We start from the raw sequence: 17,311 nt of genomic DNA, 5'->3' as shown, positions 1-17,311 counted from the left end.
TCTCATTTCCTCATTTCCCTGCTGGTATACTGTCATTCCTAACATCATCTGAGAAATCCCAGGGCCCCACCTTATGCCCTCAGCTGTCGATGTGCTAATACGTGAACCAAAAATATAATACCACTGAGTACATGCTTAAGTCAAAGAGATTTCACTGCATGGGCAAACTCTGATTCATTCATGTGGGCTGTCTGAAGGTTGTCGAGCATTCTTGGGTCAGCAGGAAAAGGGGCCGCAAGTGATTAACAAGGTCTGCCATGGGCAAGTGGTGACCTTCTTGGCATGTCTAGGCATTACCTAAGGATTGTCAGCCGGATCTCAAAGCCTGGAGAATAATCCTCATAGTGGATGATCTTGGCAAAGATCATTGGGGTGATAAAATTGGCCAGAGTGATCACAATAGAAGGCAGGTACAATATCAAAAGGTTCTCTCCAAAAACCATCTTGTCAATTTCCTATGAAGATAACAAAGGGAAGTTGTATCACATACGAAATGACCTTGAAAGAACTAACTACACAGACATCAAGTCATTATGCTATACATTTTATGTTATATGTCAACTATGTCAATAGAACCAGAAGAGAAAAAAAGAACTCTGCTATATATATTTAAATAACAAAACATATATGTCATTCAGCTTGGCCCCTAAACATGAGCCATTTTCTGGGGTCCTTGGGTCACTCAGTGGCTTAAGTGTCTGACTCTTGATTTTGGCTCAAGGAATGATCTCAAGGTCGTGAGATCAAGCCCCATGTCTGGCTACGCACTGAGCATAGAGCCTGCTTGGGAGTCTCTCTCTCTTTCTTCCTTTATCCCTCTCTCTCTCTGTTAAAAAAAAAAAAAGGAGGGGGGCCCGAGTGGCTCAGGTTGAGCCTCTGCCTTCGGCTCAGGTCATGATCTCAGGGTCCTGGGATGAAGGCCCGCATCAGGCTCTCTGCTCAGTGGGGAACCTGCTTCCCCCTATCTCTCTGCCTACTTGTGATCTCTCTCTCTCTCTGTCAAATAAATAAATAAAATCTTTTAAAAAATTAAAAATTAAGGGGCACCTGGGTGGCTCAATGGGTTAAGGCCTCTGCCTTCGGCTCAGGTCATGATCCCAGAGTCCTGGGATCAAACCTCACATCGGGCTCTCTGCTCTGTAGGGAGCCTGCTTCCTCCTCTCTCTCTGCCTGCCTCTCTGCCTACTTGTAATCTCTGTCTGTCAAATAAATAAATAAAATATTTTTTTAAAAAATTAAAAATTAAATAAAAATAAAAATAAACACAAGTCATTTCCCTTTTTGGATGTTCAAATAGAGGAATCATGCTCTAGTATCAGAGAAAGAAAAATTAGCTCTATTGAATGAGTTAAGTTCAAGTATTAAAAAAAAATTCATACAGTCTATATTAATGGGTAATCTAAAGTATTTTCAAGGCCATAGTAGTTATTGATTTGGACTAGCCATTCTCTCCTTTCAGAGTACTAGACTATTTGGCCACATACACAGCTATCTGGGGAAAAAACTATTATTTCCTGGCCTCTCTCAGAGTGAGTTATAGCTTTCTGACTAAATTCTGGCCAAAGGGATGTTAGTAGACATTTTGAGTACAAGCACTTAAAAGGTCTTGCCCTTGAAGAAAAGGGTATACCTTCCCATCCTTCCCATTGGCTAGAATGTGGACATGCTTAACTATCTCGTACCACACAGAAGAGGGCATCCCCTAAGGATGGCAGAGCCACAAGATGGAAGGAACCTGGGTCCCTCCTCCAATGATTGATTTCATTAATCAAAGCCACCAGACCAACGTTGATTTTTAAAACCACTGCTGTTTTAGGTAAACTGGGGCCACAGGTAATCAGTAATGGAGTTGAGGAGTAAATGTAGGTAGGCAAACCTGAATTTGAGTATTGTGGATTCTAGGAGGAATTCCAAACACTCTCGTTGGATGGTCTTATATTTTTATTAAAAGTAGAAATTGGGGGGCGCCTGGGTGGCTCAGTGGGTTAAGCCTCTGCCTTCGGCTCAGGTCATGATCTCAAGGTCCTGGGATTGAGCCCCACATCAGGCTCTCTGCTCAGCAGGAAGCCAAGCCTGCTTCCCCTTCTCTCTCTGCCCATCTCTCTGCCCACTTGTGATCTCTCTGTCAAATAAATAAATAAAATCTTAAAAAAAAAAAAAGTGGAAATTGGGGGCTACTGGATGGCTCAGTGGGTTAAAGGATGTGCCTTCGGCTCAGGTTGTGATCCTAGGGTGTGGAATCAAGCCCTTCCTCGGGTGCCCTACTCAGCAAGGGGCCTGCTTCTCTCCCTTCCCCCTGCTCATGCTCTCTCTCTCGCTCGCTATCTCTCTCTCTCTCAAATAAATAAATAAAATCTTCAAAAAAAAAAAAAAGTAGAAATTGGTTACCTCTGATTTTTAGTTCTCTGTCTAAACAGTCGAACTTAGATCCTTACATATAAAACAGAAATGATGATGGTCTCTACGTCAGAGGCTAACACACTTGACACACCTAATGTCCAACCAAGGTAACAGTTAAACTGACTTTCACAGAGTACTCACTTTTTTCATGTGCTCTTGTGAGAATATTGTCGCTCTATAGATTGCGTAAAAGCATGCGGCTAAAACGGCTAGAACGATACAGTTCAAAAACAGTCTCAGAGAGTAAATCCGTATGGTCTCTTCTGATGTCCTTTCTGCTATCTTCTGCCGAATTCTTTCTTCCTCGAGATCTGCCTGAGGGCCAAAGAAAACTCATCTGTGAGCACGAGGGGAAGGGATACTCAGGGGTAGAACCTGGAATTCATCATCATGGTCCATCCATCCATCTTAACCCTTAAAGGGTTAAGAAGAGGGCATATCTCTTCTTAAAGGGTTAAGACCTTCTTTAAATGTTCACGTCTGCCCAGATATCTTCCCAGACCAAGCCCAACCAGCTTTCATGTTTACTAAGGCCTAAGTCAAGGTAGAATCTCCTATCTATGACTTGCAGTTAGAGGCACCTGGGTGGCTCGGTTGAGCATCTACCTTTGACTCAGGTCAGGATTTCAGGATCCTGAGATCTAGCCTCATGTAGGGCTTCCTGCTCAGCAGGGAGCCTGCCTCTCCCTCTGCCTCCGCCCCCACTCATGCTCCTTTCCAATAAATAAAATCTTAAAAAATATAAATAAATAAAAAGATTGCACTTAGACTTCACAGTAACTGTGAACACATAAGCAAAACCTATTCCTGGCACTACTTAACTGTAGTATGTGTCATGCCTTTGAACAAATCACACATTTGGGACGCCTGGGTGGCTCAGTTGGTTAAGCAGCTGCCTTCAGCTCAGGTCATGATCCCAGTGTCCTGGGATCGAGTCCCACATCGGGCTCCTTGCTCCGCAGGGAGCCTGCTTCTCCCTCTGACTCTGCCTTCCACTCCGTCTGCCTGTGCTCGCTCTCACTCTCTCTCTCTTACAAATAAATAAATAAAATCTTAAAAAAAAAAATCACACATTTGATTTGATTCCTTCCATCTCCCTTTATTAAGCTTTTGTTATGATCATCCCCTCCTCCTATTTTTTGGTGGGTTTGTCCAAGATACTGTTTGCTCCTCTTTCTCCCCTTAAGAATCTGGAAATTCTCTTGTATTTTTCGTATGCTCCCCACTTCACCTTGTCTAGTTCTGTTTCCTGGTGTAAGGGATGCATGATAGGTTCTCATCAGGTGGAAAAATAGCACTAGAAGGTGGTGGGGAAGGAGGGCAAACACCACCCCCTTCCACCCACCTTCAGTGAAGGTGATCAAACCCCGGAGGTGGTTCTTCATGGAAAGTTCTGGAAGATGACACAAGGGCAGCTTTCTAAGCACTAAAGAGAGCTTGGCCTTCACCCAGGTTCTTCCACCCACCTTCAGTGAAGGTGATCAAACCCAGGAGGTGGTTCTCCATGGAAAGTTCTGGAAGATGACACAAGGGCAGCTTGCTAAGCACTAAAGAGAGCTTGGCCTTCACCCAGGTTCTCTGCCAGGTGCAACCCCCATAGCTTTCCCAGGCGTGACTTCACTGGCAAGGAACCGGCTGAGAGAAAACCCAGCAGCACTCACTCGGAGCTCATACCGCAGGCTACTGTGCTTCAGGTCCGCCATGCTGCGGTTGGTGATGCAGAAGTCCCAGCCGGCAAAGATCTTGTTGCAGTAACTCTGGAAGTGCTCCTCACTCCGGATCAGGTTGATTTTGAATCCTTCCACCGACCTGACCCCAAAACACGATGACCCTTCTTAGAAGAACAACAGTGAAACACGGACCTGTGGATTGGCTTTGCTGACAACATAAAGTTACACATGGCTGTTTTCCACTCATTTTCACAGGGACAAGTTTTGGACCATGCCACGTACATGGGGCAGCTAACCAGGTAGCTCATTGTGAAAAAGAATCTCATCTATCCAAGGGCTTCTCTCATAGTTGGAATAAAATCCAAACTCTTGACCACAGCCTAGAGATCCTGCACTATGCCATCCTTCCTACGGCCATGCTGCTGCGACTACCATGGCTTTTTTCCCTTTCTAAAAACTCACAAACAGGGCGCCTAGGTGGCTCAGTGGGTTAAAGCCTCTGCCTTTGGCTCAGGTCATGATCCCAGGGTCCTGGGATCAAGCCCTGCATCGGGCTCTCTGCTCACCAGGGAGCCTGCTTCCTCCTCTCTCTCTCTCTGCCTGCCTCTCTGCCTACTTGTAACCTCTGTCTGTCAAATAAATAAATAAATAAATAACTCTTTAAAAAAAAAAAAAAACTCACAAACTTCTCTGGCCACAGGGCCTTTATACTTACAGGACCCCTCTAAGAACTCCTCAGAGAGTTCTTCCCCTGCCTCTTCCCATGGCTGCTTCTTTCTCATCATTTGGGTTTAAGCTCAAACATCCCTTCCAAAGATTCCTCACCATGCCCTCTAAAGTTCTGACCCCACTTCAGCTTAGTCTACTTAGTCTACTTTCTTCATGGCAATGACCCTAATAGGCAATTATTATGGGTTTACTGCTTGTAGCCCGTTAACTTGACTACATTTTAAACTCCTTGAGGGCAGGTAATGGGTGGTCTTGCCACATTTATATCTGGAATGTCTGGACTGTAATACGACCACTAGAAATGAATGAATCGATTACTTAAATCATAAAATAACCCAATATTTAGAAAGCAAGCACCCGTTCAGGTCAGATGCCACACTGCTGCACACTTTGTAACTTTAATTCATTTAACTAACTAAAATTTAAATTAAAAGTTTAAATTTTTAATTAATATTCCTTGCTATTCATTTCTTGGGAACTGGCATCTCCCACTGAAGCACCTGTCTACCATGGAAAATGTGAGGTTCTCATACCATCTGGACCCACTGCCTTTAGTTGAAGGGTCAGAGTTGGGTATCTGAGTGAAGAGCCAAAAAGCCTCTTAAAAAGGATTTCTGAACCTGTGACCTTCGGAGTCCACATAAGAAAGCCATCACCAGGGGCGCCTGGGTGGCTCAGTGGGTTAAGCCTCTGCTTTCGGCTCTGGTGGTCATGGTCTCATGGTCTCAGGGTCCTGGGATACAGCCCCGAGTTGGGCGCTCTGCTCAGCGGGGAGCCTCCTCCCCGCACCCCCCGCCTGCCTCTCTGCCTACTTGTGATCTCTCTCTCTCTCTCTTTCAAATAAATAAAATCTTTAAAAAAAAAAAAAAAAAGGAAAGCAAGCAAGCAAGCAAGCAAGCCACCACCAGAAGAATCACCAGAGATGAGAGAACCCTTGCTTTTGGTTGTTTGGAAGACATAACCATATCCTTCCCTTTCACCCAGTTTGTCAGAGTTGGATTTCTGCCATTTACAACCCAAAAAAGACCTGATTAGCAACCATACTAGATCAGAGATAAGGTTACATTACAGTGCTGGCAAACGTGAGCAATGATGATTTGAGTGCTGTTCCAGCTACCAAATCTTGCCTCTGTTACCTCTAAGTCTCCTTGGCATACAACATACTCACAAACTTTTTTCCCATATCCCTGGAATGGGACTCTGAACTCTGCTCATCCCTTAGGCAATGGCTCCCAGACCGCGAATAAACTCAACCATCAACAGTAATTCCAAAAGAACACAATGGCCTGATAAATTTTACCTTTTTACTATCCAAAGAAGGCTCAGGGCCAGGTAGGCAATTGTGCTTAATAAATAAGCCAGGGGCAGATCATAGGTGAAGTTGTGAAATTTCACTCCATCAATGGTGTAATGTCCATAAAAGAGGCAGGTCTCCTCCAAGAAACCCTGAAACAAAGCCAAAGGCATGAGGTCACACTGGTTATGCTCACTGCAGGGAACCGGGAGACCAGTCTCTGCCTCAAGGAACCCACGTTTTAGTGTCATAGTTCATCCCTGAATTCCCAGACACTGGAACAATCCTACAGTTATAAGGACTGCTCAGCTAGTGTCTGGGGAACAAAGCATTGATAAAACCCCAAGCATTAAAAATACAGAGGTGGGGTGCCTGGGTGGCTCAGTGGGTTAAGCCTCTGCCTTCAGCTCAGTTCATGATCTCAGAGTCCTGGGATCGAGCCCCGCATCAGACTCTCTGCTCAGCGGGGAGCCTGCTTCCCCTCATCTCTCTCTGCCTGCCTCTCTGTCTACTTGTGATATCTCTGTCAAATAAAAAATGAAGTTTAAAAAAAAATACAGAGGTGTATGATCCAAAAATGAAATTAAGAAAATAATTCCATGTGCAACAGCAGCAGAAAGGGTAACATACTTAGGAATAGATTTAACAAATGAAGTATAAATCTTACATGTTTAAGACTAGAAAACATTGTATAAAATATTAAAAATCTAGGGGCGCCTGGGTGGCTCAGTTGTTAAGCAACTGCCTTCGGCTCAGGTGATGCAGCTGGGCTCCCTGCTCAGCTGGAAGCCTGCTTCTTCCTCTCCCACTCCCCTTGCTTGTGTTCCCTTTCTTGTTGTCCCTCTGTCAAATAAATATATAAAATCTTAAAAAAAAATTAAAGATCTTAAAATTAAAGGGGCACCTTGATGGCTCAGTCAGTTAAGCATTAGACTCTTAATTTTAGCTCAGGTCATGATCTCAGGGTCATGAGATTGAGCCCTGCATGTGGCTCTGTGTTCAGCATGGAGTCTGCTTGTCCTTCTCCTCCTGCTCCTCTCCCTGTCTCTCCCTCTCTCTCAAAGAAATAAAATCTTTAAAAAAAATTAAGATCTAAGTAAATGGAAAGCATACCATGTTCATGGACCAGGAAATTCACAGCAATCTCCAAACTCATCTACAGATTCAACACAAACCTATCAGAATCCCTGGTGTCTTCTTTGTAGAAATTTACTAGCTAATCCTAAAATGAACGTGAAACTGCAAGGGACCTGGAATAGCCAAAACAATCTTGAAAAAGGGGGCACCTGGGTGGCTTAGTGGGTTAAAGCCTCTGCCTTTGGCTCATGTCATAATCCCAGGGTCCTGGGATTGAGCCCTGCATCAGGCTCTCTGCTCAGCAGGGAGCCTGCTTCCCTTTCTCTCTCTCTGCCTGCCTGTCTGCCTACTTGTGATCTCTGTCAAATAAATAAATAAAATCTTTAATTAAAAAAAAAAAAGAAAGAAATGGTGCTGCTGGTGTTGTACATAAACCATGAATCTTGGAACACCACATCAAAAACTAATGATGTATTTTATAGTGACTAACATAACACAATTAAAAAAAAAAAAAAAAAGAAATGGTGCTGAGACAGCTGGATAGCACATGAGAGAGAAAGAAAGAAAGAAAGATCAATCCTGGAGTCCTGGGATCGAGTCCCGCATCAGGCTCCCTGCTTGGCAGGGAGTCTGCTTCTCCCTCTGACCCCCCTTCTCCTCATGCTCTCTCTCTCTCTCAAATAAATAAATTAAAAAAAAAAAAAAGAAAGAAAAGTTGAACCCCTACTTTATCCCATATGTCAGAATTAACTTATGGATCAAAGACTTAAATGCAAGAGCCAAAACTAGAAAACTCTTAGAAGAAAACAGAGGACAAAAGTCTTTATGACTTTAAATTTGTTCATGAAATCTTAGATAATGAGCACCAAAAGCCCAAGCAACGAAAGGAAAATAAAAAGGACTTCATCAAAATTACAGATTTGGGGGTGCGTGTGTGGCTTAGTCAGTTGACCATCTGCCTTTGGCTCAGGTTGTGATCTCGGTGTCCTAGAATGGAGCCTTGCATCAGGCTCCCTGCTCAGCAGGAGGCCTGCTTCTCCCCCTCCCTCTGCCTCCTGCTCTGCCTACTTGTGCTCTCTCTCTATCACTCTGTCAAATAAATAAATCAAATCTTAAAAAAAAAAATTACGAATTTTACGGGGTACATGGGTGGCTCAATCATTAAGCATATGCCTTCTGCTCAGGCCATGATCCCAGGGTCACAGGAGAAAGCCCCACATTGGGCTTCCGCTCAGTGGGAAGCCTGCTTCTCCCTCTCCCTCTCCCCCTGCTTGTGTTCCCTCTCTCGCTGTGTCTATCTCTATCAAATAAATAAATTAATTAAGTTAAATAAATTAAAAAAATAAAAACTTTTGTGCTTCCAAGGACACAATAAAAAATCTGTAAAGACAATCCAGAGAATAGAAGAAAATACTTGTAAATCATGTATTTGATAAGGCACTTGTATCTACAATATATAAAGAACTCTTGGGTGCCTGGCTTGCTCAGTTGGTAGAACATGCAACTCTCGATCTTGAGGTTTTAAGTTTGAGCCCCACCTGGATGTAGAAATTACTTAAAAATAGAATCTTTAAAAAAAAAAAAAGAACTCTTAAAACTCAACAATAAAAAGACATAATCCAATTTAAAAATGGGAAGGGGGGGCGCCTGGGTGGCTCAGTGGGTTAAAGCCTCCGCCTTCGGATCAGGTCATGATCCCAGGGTCCTGGGATCGAGACCCACGTCGGGATCTCTGCTCATTGGGGAGCCTGCTTCCTTCTCTGTCTCTCTTTCTCTCTGCCTGCGTCTCTGCCTACTTGTGATCTCTCTCTCTCTGTCAAATAAATAAATAAATAACATCTTTAAAAATAAATAAATAAAAATAAAAATGGGAACAGGGGGCGCCTGGGTGGCTCAGTCGTTAAGCATCTGCCTTCAGCTCAGGTCATGATTCCAGAGTTCTGGGATTGAGCCCCACATCGGGCTCCCTGCTCAGCAGGAAGCCTACTTCTCCCTCTCCCACTCCCCCTGCTTGTGTTCCTGCTCTCTCTGTGTCTCTGTCAAATAAATAAATAAAATCTTAAAAAAAAAAATGGAAAGAGGATCCAAATAGACATTTATTCAAAGAAGATACACCATGGGGGTGCCTGGGTGGCTCAGTTGCTTAAGTGTCTGACTCTTGATTCCTGCTCAGGTCGCGATCTCAGGGTGGTGAGATCGAGCCCTACGTTGGACTCCACGCTTAGCACAGAATCTGCTTGAGACTCTCTCTTCCTCTCCCTAGGCCCCTCCCCCACTTATATGAGGGCTCTTTCTCTCAATAAAAAAATAAAATCTTTAAAAGAAGGTACATAATGGTCAATAAACACATGAAAAGATAGATGCTCAACCCCATTACTCATTAGGGAAATGCAAATCAAAACCACAAAGATGCTCCACTTCATACAAACTACACTGGCTATAATCAAAAAGTCAAGTAAATACCAAGTATTGACAAGAATGTTGGAGACATCAGAACCCTCACACACTGCGGGTGAGAATGTAAAATGGTGCCACCACTTGGGAGAAGTTGGGCAATTCCTCAAAAAGTTATACAAGGGGTCACCATCTGACCTAGGATTCCACTCCTAGATATATACCCTGAAGAATTAAAAAGATCTGTCCCCAACAAAAACCTCACCCATGAACGTCCATAAGCAGCATTATTCATAATAGCCAAAAAGGTGTAAACCACCCAAATGTCCATCATGAATGGACAAACAAAATGCAGTATATCTGCACAATGGAATCTTTTTCTGCCAGAATAAGTAATGAAAGATTGATACGATGTCACACATGGATGAACCTTAAAAACATGCTAAGTGAAAGCAGCCTGAGATAAAAGACCATGTACTAGAGGATTCAGTGTTGATGAACACTGAATTGTTGATGAAATGTCCGGAACAAGCATTTCGTAGACAGAAAGTAGATTCATGGTTGCTTAGGGCCGGTTAGAAGGACTGGTAGGCGATATGGAAAAGGTGATGGAATTATTTTAAGGCAATGGAATTATTCTAAGATTGACAGGTGGTGACAGCACCTATACACTAAAAGAAAATTGAATTGTACACTTTAAAAGAGAGAACTGTATGCTATGTGAATTATCTCAATAAAGCTGTTACCAAAACCAAACCAAACCAAACCAAAAAAACCCAAAGGTGCCCTATGTGAAAATATAGAACAGAAAAGTTCCTGACTCCTTAGGGTGGAAATAACTGAACACACCACACGTCTCCTTGGACAGTGGGAAAATTCTAGGAGAGTGGGAAGACAGTATATCAAGAAAGTAGAAATAGTATATACATAGTACAGAGATGTTCAGTATAGTGTTGTTTATAAAGGGGTAACATGAAAGCAACAGAGGACTTGCAAGACCATGAAAAAGCCATATTATAAAATATGAAGCAACACCATAAGAAGTAAGTACACGAGAAAGGTCAAGAAGGCTATGAGCCAGTATGGCCTCTGGGAGAGGTATTTTTATCTTTCATTCAATAAATTCTTAAATTCATAAATTTTTTAAATGATTTTATTTATTTTATTTGTAGACAGAGATCATAAGTAGGCAGACAGGCAGGCAGAGAGGTGGGGCGGGGGGGAAGCAGGCTTCCTGCTGAACAGAGAGCCTGATGTGGGGCTCGATCCCAGGACCCTGGGATCATGACCCGAGCCGAAGGCAGAGGCTTAACCCACTGAGCCACCCAGGTGCCCCTCATAAATATTTTTTATGATAACCATATATTCTTATATTGAATATTAAAGTGGTTTTTTTTTTTCTTAGGAGAAAAGTGTAGGAATAGAAGACTCCACCTAATTTTTCTAAGGGCTGGGGACACAGGCCATAAAAACTTGCCCAACTACAGGAAACCTGTTTCTATTGCCCCAGGTTGATATCAGGCTGTCATTGATATGTCCCTCCAAATAATGAAATATGATAGGGCAACAATCCAGTGGGCCTGGAAAATAATCTTTCTGATTTGATTATGAGCTCAACTGTTTTCAGCAAAGACAAGCTAGTGTCTAAAGTTCATTCATTCATTCATTCATGAGAGAGCGAGAGAGCATGCTCCAGAAGAGAGTAGGCGGGACAGAGAGCAGGCAGTGGGGAAGGACACAGAGAAGCTGAGCAGGGAGCCTGATGTGGGACTCGGTTCCCCAACCCCAGGATCATAACCTGAGCCAAAGGCAGACCTTAGCCAAACGAGCCACCCAGGCGCCCCGACAAGCCAGTGTTTAACCTCTCTGACCAACTCTTCTGTCATCACATACAGTCTATGGAACATTTATTAAGTGCATCTATCAAGGGTCCTACAATTTTTCCTATAAGGAAGGAGGTTATACTGTGTGGAGATCCACAAAGAGAAACTTCTCTTGTGGAACGTCATCTGCACAAACAGGCCCAACAGTAGTTCTGGGACTCCAATCCCACTTTGCTTTCACTAGTGACCTTGGGTTAGTCCCTGAATTTCTTTCTTCCTTACATGTTTTAGACAGCTGATTCCATTTCATCTTTTGCATGGTGGACATTTTAATAATCACCTAACAGTCCCTTCTCATTGCTCCAAGGAAAATATGAGCTCAGAGATGTAAAAACTGCTTTTTCAAAATCAAATGCAGTGGACAGACTCAAAGCTTTTTACGTTTCGAAAAGTGGACGCTCAATGACATGGCATTTTAAGACCAGTAACTTTCAGAAAGATTTATTTTATTTTATTTTTTAAGATTTTTTATTTTATTCATTTGACAGACAGAAATCACAAGTAGGCAGAGAGGCAGGCAGAGAGAGAGGAAGCAGGCTCCCTGCAGAGCAGAAAGCCCTATGTGGGGCTCAATCCCAGGACCCTGGGACCATGACCTGAGCCAAAGGCAGAGGCTTTAACCCACTGAGCCACCCAGGCACCCCAAAGATTTATTTTATATATTTGTATTTTTTTTAAAAATCTAAAGGAGTGGTTCTTCTTCCTCTTCTTCTTCTTTTTTTTTTTTTTAAATAGGCTCTGTACCTCCCATGGGGCTCAAACTTCTTGCCCTGGGATCAAGAGTCACATGCTCTCCCCCACCGAGCCAGCTAGGTGCCCCTCAAAAGGAGTGGTGGTGGGTTTTTTTGTTTTTGTTTTTGTTTTAAGATTTTATTTATTTGACAGATAGAGAGCACAAGTAAGCAGAGCAGAAGGCAGAGAGAGAGAGAGGGAGGCAGGCTCCCTTGTGAGCAGAGAGCCCAATGTGGGACTTGATTCCAGGGCCCTGGAATCATGACCTGAGCCAAAGGCAGCCACTTAACCCACTGAGTCACCCAGGCGCCCCTGGAGACATTTTTGATTTGTCACAACTGTGGCTGCTACGGGCATCTAGTGAACAGAGGTCAAGGACACTGAACTTCCTATCGTGTAAAGGAAAGGCCCCCACAACAAAGCAGTGTTGGTTCCCAAACATCAGCAGTGCTGAGGTTGAGGGAAAACCGGTCTAGAAGGCAGACACGGCCACTTTTCATAGCTACAACCTTATTTCCTGAAAAAAAGAGGGTTATACAAATGGATGCACACACAAAAAATCAATTTTTAGAAGAAAGAAGATAAAAAAAAAAAAACAACTCTTGGAACTACGATAGGAAGGATGAACTTAGTTCCACTTCAGAGCAAGGCTTTAACAAACTGGGGTTACTTTGGATTTGGGGGAATGTATATGGACATGTACGCATGTGGTGTGCACACACACACGAGCATATATATGTCTGATGCATCTCTCTGTGTGTGACTACTGGGAGGCAGAGGTGTGGCTTTCAGCGGGGTGGTCTGGGACCCTACCATGTAAGGCTTTACAGTGTCTGAGAAATTAAATAGATTCTATCTGGGGGGATTTTCACTGATACTTCTGTCTTTGGGGGAGACTCAGTATTTTGTTACAAGTCAGTCCAAAGGGGGCTAGGACTAGGGAATGGCCAGTGGCTGAAAGTGACAAAGCCTGTTTTCTCTATGTTCTAGCCATGGGTAGGGGAACATTATCATTGCTGATGAAGTCCCTGCAAATCCTGTTTCTTTTACTCATATTTGTGTCAAATCCTGTGCCTGGCTCTCACTGCAGACAATCAGGAATCTGATCTTTAAAATAACCTACTTTCAGGGTGCCTGGGTGGCTCAGTGGGTTAAGCCTCTGCCTTCGGCTCAGGTCATGATCTCAGGGTCCTGGGATTGAGCCCAACATCAGGCTCTTTTCTTGGTGGGGAGCCTGCTTCCTCCTCTCTCTGCCTGCCTCTCTGCCTACTTGTGATCTCTCTGTCAAATAAATGAATAAATAAAATCTTTTTAAAAAATTAAAAAAATAAAAAATAAAATAACCTACTTTCAGTCTATTGAGGGTCCAAATACAGAATTATGTTAAATACTTACCGTGCCAGAGAGCAAGTCTATGACATAACTATAAAAGTATATGAGTCCAGAGCTACTTATTGGATATATGGTGCACTGAACATCTGTAAAAAACAAAAACAAGATCAGTGGAAAAGAGGTTTACAGTTTCCACAACGTGTCTATCATAAATTGTATATATAGGCCTGCACATGTATGTTCCTTTAGAGATGTCACATATAATCATGTTTGGATGTTTGTGAATTTATGGTTTTCTATTTGTAGTACCAACCCCAATATACCAAGTATAGCACCATTTTCTCCCCTCCCTACACACCTGTTGATATATGTTTTTTCCTATATACTTTTTTCTATATACTTTGTATATACTATTTGTACATATTTTTTTTCTATATACTTTGTATGTAGGTCCACTTACATACAGTGCACATTACATACAGTGGAATCATTGCGATTGCGATTGTGATCACAATCATTGTGATTCCACTGTATGGACAACCAATTTTTTTTAATAAACAATTTTTTTAATTAAGAAAAAGTAGCATGGAAACAATCCAGGTGAAGGAAAACCAATTTTAAAAAGATCTTGGGGCGACTGGGTGGCTCAGTGGGTTAAGCCTCTGCCTTCGGCTCCGGTCATGATCTCATGGTCTTGAGATGGAGCCCTGCTTCGGGCTTTTTGTTCAGCAAGGAGCCTGCTTCCCCCTCTCTCTCTGCCTGCCTCTCTGTCTACTTGTGATCTCTCTCTCTGTCAAATAAACAAATAAAATCTTAAAAAAAAAAAAAAAAGATCTGTACGTGTGTGTAAATAAACACACAGCTTCATTAAAACAACCTATGCATTTACATATGCACAGGAAGGCCACCACTAACCAGAAATTATCTGAATGTCAATTTTAATGACACTACCTTATCCTTGAACGGCTCATTCATCAACGGCTCATTTTCCTGTATCAGTGAGCTACTGCTTCGTAACAAAGAACCACCAAGTCTCAGTGACCAAGTCTCCATCAGCTTTCTCATTCATGGAGCTGCAACTTAAGTTCATTGAGTTGATGCAGGCTGAGCTAGGATGGAACCCAGGCTTCCACATGGGCTCAGGTCTGCACCATATGACTTCATTCTGGGGACCAGGCTGAGGCAATGGTTATCTGAGCAGTGCTCTTCTCATAGGCAAGGCAACCACAGAAGACATTTCAAGCGAATACTCCACTGGACAAAATCAGCCACATGGCCAAGTGCAATACCAATGGGACAGAAACTATTCTCTCCCCACAGTGGGAGGCCCTACAAATCACAATTACAGGGGAGTGAAAAATTGAGGAAAATAACCCAATCTACCACCCCTTCTCTGGGCTTTAGTTTCCCCTTTGTTAAAGAAGGGAGTAGAACCAGTTCTGTCTGCCAAGGCCAATTCCAGTTCTGCCGTTTTATAATTCTCACTGAAGTCAGGCTCTGACTCCACTTGCCTACTTCTGGCCCCCAGCACAGAGCTTCATACCTAGAGGGGAAACAGTAATGTCTGTAGAATGACAAAGACTCTCCGTGCTTTTGTTTGAAAACACAGGATGCCCCAAAGATGAGACTTATGTTGATTATTCAATAAGAAAACACAGGTCCAGCACTTGGTGTAACATCTGGCACATGACTGGTGGAGGCCTGAGTGTCCCCATTACCAGACAAAAAAGTCTCAACGTAAAGTTACAGGAGTAGGTTATATCATGTTTGCTAAATTTTCCTTTTAGCTTGCAGTGCTTTCCTGATTTCAGCAAATGACTTGCTGAAATCAGGACTGGCCAAGTGACTTGCTTTGGGTAATGAGATGCAGCAGAAATGAAAAGTGTCATTTCCAGGCAGTAGCTTTAAGAGATGTTTGCCATTGGTTCCTTTTCCTTTGGACATAGTGACCATCAGTGGTCCAGAGAGAGGCTGCTCCATCAGCTTGGGCTCCAGAGTGAAGATAATACAGAACAAAGCCACCGCCCAATAGTACCGGGGTGAGAAAGAACCTTTTGTGGTTATTAGGTGCTGAGAGTTACGGAATCACTTGTTTCTGCAGCATACCCAAGCCCATCCTAACGTAGGCACCAACAACTTAGAATACAAAGATTCCCAGAGAAGGAAGCTGTGTAGACAGGTACACAGCCACAAGAACATTCTCACAGCAAACCAGGGCTTAGACTCACCTGTGTCTTCGGACGGAATGAGCACGAAGGTGCTGTTGGTGATGTTGTATTTGGTGAGCAAGACTGGGAGCAAAACCAGCATAAAGATGATCAGAAATATCACCAAATTCAGCAACACCAGAAACCGCAAGAAGGAGAAATAGGACTGAATCCCAGTGCCAAATTTCCCTGGAAAAAAGAAATCCAGACATCACTGACCAGGACTATTGACCCACATGCATTACCCACAGTAGAACCAATCAGCCAAAAAGCTGAATTTCGAGTAATATTGATGGGAGAGTGAAGAAGTATTTTGGTTTTCTACCGTTGGTTTTAAGGTTCTCCCTCTTTCTAAATCTACCCTTGACCTTGAATTAACTACTTGACAATGTTGAGGCAGGACTCAATATCTATCTTTTCTTATATGAATATCTAATTGACTCAATGCCATTTTACTGAAAAGGCTACACTTTCCCCAGTGGATTAAGTGAGTGCTTTTGCAACGAACCATAAATGTATGACTCCAAATAAAATAAAATAAAATACAATAAAATAAAAGTATGAATAAAATAAAATAAAATAAATGTATGAATCCATTCCTGAATTCTGACCAGCCATGCGCTAAACAAAAACCTCCAGGAAGGCCACCACTAACCAAAAAAGGAAGCTGGGTATAGTGGCTGAACCCCTGGGCTGGGAAGCTTGGATCGGCCTGGATCAAATCCTTCAAATCCTGGGTCTGCCTCATCTTAGCTGAGTGGACTTGGATAAGTATTTTAACCTCCCTGAGCCATGCAAATGATGCCTACAGGGAATGCTCTTATGAGGATTAACTAAGCCCATCCAAGGAAAACGTTCAACACAATGCACAGCTCACAGAAAAAGGTCAGTCAGGGTTAGCTTTTATTATTTGGCTCCAACTGTGATGCTATACTTAGATCTCAGAAAAAGTACAACCAGACGATTAAGTTTTAAGTGAGCCCACGAAGCCCCTCGTGATAGAGTTTACATTCCCCAAAGAAAACAACAATTGAAAAAGGTACTTCATTGAGTAAGTTACCAAGAGTATTTTATAGGTCTTAAAATAGTAATAATGACAGCATTTCTTCCATTCATCCTGCCACATTCCCTACGAACTTGACAAAATTCCTACATTAGCAGATTTGAGGAGTTGTTTGTAAATCGTTTTTGCTTTATGGTAGAAACTATGTCATCCTAAGAGGTATTTTCACCCTGGCTCTGCTATGTCACCCAAGTGTTTCAATGTTTTCCCCTAATTTTTTATTTTGGCGCAACTTCCAGTTTTTGTATACTTGCTATGGACTGAATTTTATCTCACCCCTCCAACCCCCACCCCTTCGCCCTACGGTGAAGCCCTACCCCCTAATGTGATGGTATTTCAAGGTGGGGCCTTCGGGAGGTGATTAGGTTTAGATGAGGTTGTAAGAGTGGGTCTCCATGATGGGGTTTAGTGGCCTTACAAGAGGGGATCAGAACTTTCTCTCTCTCTCTTTCTCCTTCTCTTTCTCCAAGAGCACACAAAGATGAAGTCATGTAATGGTCATGTAAAGACACGGTGAGAAGGCAGCCTGG

The 17,311-nt window shown here is 42.9% G+C and overlaps 1 protein-coding gene across 5 annotated transcripts in view; it reads right to left on the bottom strand.

Moving 5' to 3' along the window:
• Positions 1 to 17,311, bottom strand: part of TMC7 (transmembrane channel like 7) — a 54,421-nt gene that overhangs the window by 17,930 nt on the left and 19,180 nt on the right. For 4 of the 5 annotated variants that reach the window (XM_059154936.1, XM_059154935.1, XM_059154934.1 and 1 more), the window contains exons 4-9: positions 15,740 to 15,907; positions 13,575 to 13,657; positions 6,100 to 6,245; positions 4,062 to 4,209; positions 2,542 to 2,715; positions 298 to 455 (exon numbers count right to left, since the gene is read on the bottom strand). In XM_059154936.1, coding sequence (XP_059010919.1) covers positions 298 to 455; positions 2,542 to 2,715; positions 4,062 to 4,209; positions 6,100 to 6,245; positions 13,575 to 13,657; positions 15,740 to 15,907 — 877 coding nt within the window. Of the gene's footprint in view, positions 1 to 297; positions 456 to 2,541; positions 2,716 to 4,061; positions 4,210 to 6,099; positions 6,246 to 13,574; positions 13,658 to 15,739; positions 15,908 to 17,311 lie in introns of those variants that run through there. The other variant, XM_059154937.1, reaches the window with a different exon arrangement.

This window comes from Mustela lutreola, chromosome 17 (genome assembly GCF_030435805.1).
Source record: "Mustela lutreola isolate mMusLut2 chromosome 17, mMusLut2.pri, whole genome shotgun sequence".
NCBI classification, from domain to species: Eukaryota; Metazoa; Chordata; class Mammalia; order Carnivora; family Mustelidae; genus Mustela; species Mustela lutreola.
This window is presented reverse-complemented; position numbering and strand designations above follow the sequence as displayed.